This window comes from Lipotes vexillifer, unplaced genomic scaffold (assembly GCF_000442215.2).
Source record: "Lipotes vexillifer unplaced genomic scaffold, Lipotes_vexillifer_v1.1 scaffold213, whole genome shotgun sequence".
Classification (NCBI taxonomy): domain Eukaryota; kingdom Metazoa; phylum Chordata; class Mammalia; order Artiodactyla; family Lipotidae; genus Lipotes; species Lipotes vexillifer.
In genome coordinates, this window is record NW_006780610.1 from 6,339,342 (window position 1) to 6,346,873 (window position 7,532).

The window sequence follows — 7,532 nt, forward strand, 5'->3', positions numbered from 1 at the left end:
TTCCAGAATCATCAGGAATGTGAGCATTGTCACCCTAAAGGACTTGAGGGGAGGAGGCCTCCTCAACCTTGTTAAAAGGCTTGGGGAGAAAATATTGTGAAAGACATTGTTATGAATTAGTGATGATTCATAACTGAAGCCAGTTTCTCTCCTGTGTTTGCAGCGATTGGTGAAGACTGCAGCAAATACTGCCAAATCCAAAACTAAATAGGGGCATAAGCCTTGGACTTCACTACCCTGAAAATGGATCAGTTAGAGTTAGGATTAGGTTTGGCTGTGAGTTACAGAAAACCCCCAAATGACAGTGACTCAAACATGATTGAAGTTTATTTCTCTCTTGCTTAGAAGTCCAGAGAGTCAGTTGAGGGCTGGTAGGTGCTCCGCATTGTCAGACCCAGGCTCCTTCTCTCTTATTGCTCCTCCATCCTCAGCACGTGGCTTCCATCTCATGTTCCAAAATGGCTGCTTGAGGTCCGGCCATCATGTCTACATTATGGTCAGCAGGGAGGAGAAGGGAACAAAGAAGGGCATGCCCTCTCCTTTTAAGGACATTTTCTGAAAGTTGCACATACCACTTCTGCTTATAACCTATGAGCTAGAACTTAGCCACATAGCTACACCCAGCTCCAAGGGAGATGGGTAAAAGAATCTTTATTTGAAGGGGCCATGTGTCTAGCTTAAAATCATGGGATTTTATTACTAAGGAGGAAAGGAGAATGGATGTTGGGGGATGATTTGTAATCTCTACTATCCTTCCTTCCAACCAACCAACCAAACAACCAACGTTTATTTGAGGAACTGCCCAATTTAGTAAGGGAGACAGATATGTAAATAACTAACTACAATACAATGTGATATGGAGCATAAAAAAGGTTTTATTCAGAGTGCTGTGGGAGAACAGATGGAAATGATCAACAGCAATCATAATAATCAGTAACTACAATGGTCTGGCTAGGTTCTCAGTGCTACGCTCCCATTGTTTTATTTGTCCACCTCCCTTTTCTTTTCAGTGTGAGCTACAAACCTTCCTGCCTCACCATGTAACAGCTAACACTTGCAGTGGGCAGGCCACGTGCTGTTCTAAGTTTCTTAGATACATTATCTCATAACAATCCTGTGAGTAGGTACTATTATCATTCTCATTTATAGATGAAGAAACTGAGGCACGAGCCATAGAGCTGGGTTTTGGACCCGGACATTCTGGCTCCAGAGCATACATGCTTAACCACTCTGCTAGCCTACCTTCCCTAAAACTGTTCATTCTCATTCCCTCCCCCAGCCTTCTCACCCCCAAATCTCCAGCAGACGACCTCCCTGCTTACTTCACTGTAACGACTGAGGTCATTGGTGGGACCTCTCTCCACTGCCGGACCAGCCTCCAACTGCATCCCTTTCCTTGCCTCCTCCAGCAGTCCTGCCTCAGGGGTTGAGGCATCTGCCTTTCTGATTAAAGCTGCTCCTGTCCCTCAGTCCTAGGAAGGCAGTGGAGTGTAATGGTTTAAGAGCTGGCCTCTGCAGACAGACTGCACTAAATTAATAAGTGTCTGGTCTTAGGAAGTCACTTAGGTTCTCTAAGCCTTAGTTTTCTCGTCTGTGAGTAGGGGTGATACTAAGGTGAGGGCTGAGCATATTGATTCACATAAAGTGGTTATTATTTGTTCCCCTCCTATCTGGTCCTTGGATTACTGCCTCTCTCTTCTCTAGCTTGAATTGACTTCTCTTTACAGGTTGTATTAGTTACCTACGGCTGCTGTATTATTACAACACAGTATTATAGCCACTAATTTAGTGGCATCCAATAATCCATATTTATTATCTTACATTTCTAGAGGTTGGAAGTCTGAACTGGGTTTCACTAGGCTAAAATCAAGGTGTTGGCAGGACTGACCCCTTTTGGAGTCTCTGGAAAGCATCCATTTTTTCACCTTTCCCAGTTTATAGAGGCTGTCCGCATTCCTTGGCTTGTAGCCCATTTCTGTCTTCAGAGCCAGCAGTGGCGGGTTGAGTCCTCACAGGCAATCACTCCAACCTTGATCCCATTGTCCCATCTGCTTCTCTGATTCTGACTTTCCTACCTCCCTCTTTCACTTATAAGGACCCTTTTGATTAAAATGGACACAACTGGCGAGTGCAGGATCTCCTCTCAAGATCCTTGATGCAATCATTTTTGCAAAGTCCTTTTTGCTGTGGAAGGTAACATATTCATAGGTTCTGGGAATTAGGACATGGACTTTTTTGGGTGGCCATTATTCTACCTACCCCTTGGGGATATGGCATGTGAGAACCATCCAGATGTCCCTCCTTTTTCTCCCCTTCCAGCTCTCTTGAGATACAATTGACAAATAACCAGATTATCCCTTCCTTAAAGGTACATTGTCTTCTTTCTTCCTTCCTTCTCAACCAAGCCCTTTGGAAGAGTTGTCTTGCCTAGTTTTCTCCACCTCGTGACAACCCCCTCCCATCTGCGTCTGCCCCCATACTCCACCAAACTGACTCTTGCCCTGATCACCAGTGGCTTCCATATTGCCAAATCAATGGACACCTTTCATTCTCAACTGGCTGCATTTTCCAGTTGGCTGCTCATTCCTGCTTGAGACCCTTTTTTGAGGATTTCATCCTTTTGTGGTCCCCTGTCTGCCTTTAGGTGACTTTCTCTTGATTTTCCTCCTCTTCCACTCTGGCTTAGACATGCCTGGGGCTACGCTGTCTCCACTGGCCCCTGAAATGTCTGTGTTCCCCAGGGCTTTGCATCTTTGTTCCATTTCTCTTTTCTTGGGTGATCTTGTCTCACACTGCTGGTTTTAAATACCACTTGCACAAAGATGACCAATTCCTGCTTGTGCTGTGCAGATCTCTGGCTCTTGGCTGGAAGTGTTGGTGAAGATTGTGTTTCCAGTAATCCCATAAGCTCCTCAATTTCTTTGGTCTTCCTTCAAGTAGACACAGTGAGAGAGCTACTTGAGGTACTGACTCGAGAACCATGAAGCCTGGGGCATTCATGCTTCTGTTCCAGACTGTGTGGCCTACTTCCATCAAGACACAGTGTGGGGCTTCCCTGGTGGCGCAGTGGTTAAGAATCTGCCTGCCAATGCAGGGGACACAGGTTTGAGCCCTGGTCCGGGAAAATCCCACATGCTGCAGGGCAACTAAGCCCGTGCGCCACAACTACTGAGCCTGTGCTCTAGAGCCCATGAGCCACAACTACTGAGCCCACATGCCACAACTACTGAAGCCTGTGCACCTAGAGCCCGTGCTCCGCAACAAGAGAAGCCACTGCAATGAGAAGCCCGCGCCCTGCAATGAAGAGTAGCCCCTGCTCGCTGCAACTAGAGAAAGCCCACGCACAGCAACGAAGACCCAACGCAGCCAAAAAAAAAAAAAAAAAAAAAAAGAAAAAAAGATACAGTGTGATCTTCTCAGGACCCCTCAGAGGACAGTGAAAGGCACAGACCCAGTGATGACAAAGGACAGCTCCATGTTTCATGGGGACAACAGAAAAGCAAATAGGGAAGGCAGATCTTCACTAATGTATTTATTGGGGCAAACCCCACCTTCACCTGTGTGGTTTGCAATTGCTGGAGCCCGAAGGAGCCAGAGGCTAACTGGAGCTCAAAGCACAAAAATATTTAAAGGGAGCCAAAGGGCACCCTGACAGTTCAGTTAGACATACAAAACTCTCACCAGAAACAGAGCAACGTAACCAAACCGTGGGACCGCCTCCAAATGCAAGAAGATGGCCTCGGGGCAGTCAGGGGGCTCACAGAAGAGGAGGGGGCTTGAGCAGGGAACCAACAGGCAGTGAGGGGGAGGAAGGCCATCCAGAGTAAATGCTAGCACAGGAAGCCTGGGCTTTATCTTGTTGGCAATGGGGAGCAATGGAAGGGTTTTGCGCAGGGGAATGGGTTGGGCAGGGGTCAGCTTTAGAAAGACTACTCCAGTGCTGGGTGGATTGGTGAGGGAGTGTTGGGCCCCAGATCTTAAAATATGCATAGGTATAATTTTACAAGGTATAATTTTTAAAAGGTATAATTTCATTTTATTTTATTCAAAAAATTATTTTATTATTATTTCTTATTGAAGTGTAATTGACCTACAACACTATGTAGTGTCAGGTGCACAAATTCAATATTTCTAAACATTATTCAAGGACCACCACGATAAGTCTAGTTACCATCTGTCACCGTATAAAGTTACTACGATATTCCTGACTATATTACTCATGCTGTACATTTCATCCCTGTGACTTATTTATTTTGTAGCTGGAAATTTGTCCCTCTTTAATCTCCCTCACCTGTTTCACTCATCCCCCACCTGCAAAGTATAATTTTAGAGAGAGGAAGTACCTTGGCATTGGTACTGGTTCATTCCTGTCATTTTATAGCATATATGTGTGTGTGTTTATATATAATACATATTCATATATATCGTATAAGATATTTTATATACACACATACATATATACGTACTAGATTGCCCAGGTGGAGGCCCAGGTGGAGGCCCAGGTGGAGGGTGAGTGACCTCCCAAAGGCACATAGCAACAAGGCCAGCGTTAGAACTCCGGTCTGCCTCGCAATCCACTGCTCTTCTTCTGTGCTATTCTGAGTGGAGGCAGCAGTGTCCGAAAGGAGGTTGATCCAATAGTCAAGGAAAGAGAGATGCAAGCCCCGACCAGGGCAGGACAGGGCAGGTGCCAAGGTGAAGACCACATGGGAGGCAATGCGGATATGTTCCTGCTTTCTCTTTCTCTGGGTGGGGGTTGGGACAGAGGGCTGGCTGGGGACTGCACATGAGTGCATCTCTCTTTCCTGGGTCCTGCAGCATCCTTCTGGGCCTGGTTTCTATGGCAACAGGCTCCCAGCAGGCAGCCCGCCAGCTGGAGGGAAGCAGGCAGGCAAGGCAGGCAGGGAGAGAAGGCCCAGGCAGCATGAGGAAGGCTAAAGTTGTGGGGGGTGGGGGAGTCTTCTGGGAAGCAGGAGGAGCCCCTAAATCTGGCCCCCCAAATCTCTCTCTCTTCTGACCATATGAGGGTGGAGGTAGCTTAGGACACATGGGCTTTTCTTTCATGGTCCTTGAATTTCCAGACCTCAAACGTCTGTTCATCTCTCCCTGCCACCCTCACATCTCCTGACTCTCTCTTCTTTAAGTATTATCTATTATCTGACCCCAAGCTCATACTTCTTCGTAGAAAAGAGCCCTCACTCTGATTGAACTCAGTGGGGAGGGGGAGAACAAGGTCAACTGCCGTTCTGTTTTGCATAAAATTTGCATATTATTAACTCAAAGACAAGACATTTCCAGGCCCTGTGTCATTCCTGCCAACAACTTAATTCAGCTCCACTGGCACCCGCTGACTGTGTCTGGCCAGGCTCCGTGCTGAGCCATGGGGTCCCTAGAGGAGAAGTCCTCCCAGCTGCAGCCCACCCCTTCTCGCCAGCTGCTCTAAGGCAGTTCTTCCTGATGTTCTAGCAGCTGGTGTGGTGGGAAGTTCTTGGGCTGTGGAGCGTGGCAGCCCTGGGTACAGATCTTGGCTCCGCTGTTTTGCAGCTGGCTGACTGTGGGCCTCTCTGTGCTATAGTTTATTCATCTCTCCATAGGACTGAGGATATACCCGTACAGCTGGTATGAACTAGCGAAGACACGTTGTTTGTTAAAATGCTGAAATAATGCTGTGTTCATTGGTAAAGAGCCACCACCCTGGACCCTCCCCAGGCCCTTTTGGCCCACAGTCCAGCTTCTGCGGGGTGATGCCCTAGCACTTTGGCTTTGTCCGTCCGATTGGTGTCTGCCAGCATCTGTTCTGCCCATGGAGTACAGGTGGTTAAATATTTTGAATATCACCCCTGTCCAGAACCGGTGCAACAGGTAGGTATGTTATGTACCGACCCGTGGCACGGACTGATACATTTAAAGGTCGTGAATTAATGCCCATCACTGTGTAGGTTTCCTTTTGGCCTGGGGTGCGGGTGAGGGCTGGGATGAGACTGGACAGGGGCAGAGATAACCGCCAGCTCTCTCACCAGGCGGGCGAGGTTCAAGCGCTCCAACAGTGTGACAGCCGGCGTGCAGGCCGACCTGGAGCTGGAGGGCCTGGCCGGCCTGGCCACCGTGGCCACAGAAGACAAGGCCCTGCAGTTCGGACGCTCCTTCCAGAGGCACGCCTCTGAGCCCCAGCCCGGGCCCCGGGCCCCCACCTACTCAGTCTTCCGCACGGTCCACACGCAGGGCCAGTGGGCCTACCGCGAGGGCTACCCACTGCCGTATGAGCCGCCGGCCACCGATGGGTCGCCCGGCCCTGCCCCTGCCCCTACCCCCGGCCCCGGGTCCGGGCGCCGTGACTCCTGGATGGAGCGCGGCTCACGTAGCCTCCCCGACTCAGGCCGCACGTCCCCCAGCCCACGGGATGGCGAGTGGTTCATCAGGATGCTGAGGGCGGAGGTGGAGAAGCTGGAGCACTGGTGCCAGCAGATGGAGCGCGAGGCGGAGGACTATGAACTGCCCGAGGAGAGTGAGTGAGGGGACCCCGGGCGTGGAGGCGGCGTGGCGGCGGCGGCCACTACCGCGGTGTGATAGGAGAGGCCTTTGGCTGGGCGTGACCGTGCCTTTCTCACAGTTTGGTCGAATGGCCCCAGACCTTGGTGGCTCCCATTGGCAGTAGGGCATGCTGGGAGCTCTTGGAAGGAAGCAGGGAGCAGCTTCAGAGGTCAGAGCTAGGACTGGGAAAGTGACCAGGTGAAAGGGCTGGGCCTTCTAGGAGATGGCTGCCAGCCCAAGTCCATGGGGAGCGAGGGGACCCTATTCCCATCTGGGCTGGTGGGGGAATCCAGGTCTGATGCAGGTGTGAGACTTCAGGCAGAGGGGGAGGCAGTGCACAGTGTCAGCTCACGTCTGAGGCCTAGGAGAAGGAGATTCAGCCAGGGAGACAGGGCCCTGCACGAGGGAGGACATGTCCTTCCCTGCAAGTCCAGTCTGAGGGGAGACACAGTCTTAACCGCAGAATCCCCAAGTTGATGGGATAGTGACTAGAAGACAAGAGTCATGCACATGACATTATCTGGTAATTCTCAATGAGCCAAGGAGTCATATACTGATGAGTGACAAAGTTCTGCCAATGAGTGGCCACGGAGCTAGTGCCTGGCTAAGGCTATTGGGCTAGGCTGGCACTGCTTTCCATCTGTTCTCCGACATGGGAGGGAAGCGGACACAGGAGGATAAGCAGTCAAGACGTGTAGATCGTATGAAAGAAGAAACATCAGTGTCTGGGGAGACAGTCTTCTTGGTGAAGTGGGATAGGAGCTGCTTGTTACGACCTTGAGGATGGGATGGGGAGGGGGCTGGAGGAGACAGACGGATAGACGGTGACAGATAAGAGGGGTCAGTCATTCAGGGCAGACTTCCTGGAGGCTGGGTAAGGAGAGGCATCTTTCCTCTCCCCGCATCTCCTTTTGCTCTCCAGTCCTGGAGAAGATCCGCAGTGCTGTGGGCAGCACACAACTTCTCCTGTCCCAGAAGGTTCAGCAGTTCTTCCGGCTGTG

General features: G+C 50.2%; 1 protein-coding gene across 1 annotated transcript in view; it reads left to right on the forward strand.

Moving 5' to 3' along the window:
- The window catches only part of DLGAP3 (DLG associated protein 3), a 36,703-nt gene that overhangs the window by 27,801 nt on the left and 1,370 nt on the right, over nucleotides 1-7,532 (forward strand). The window contains exons 7-8 of the mRNA XM_007453848.1: nucleotides 6,021-6,505; nucleotides 7,454-7,532. The exon at nucleotides 7,454-7,532 is cut by the window's right edge and continues 13 nt beyond it. Coding sequence (XP_007453910.1) covers nucleotides 6,021-6,505; nucleotides 7,454-7,532 — 564 coding nt within the window. The remainder of the gene's footprint in view (nucleotides 1-6,020; nucleotides 6,506-7,453) is intronic.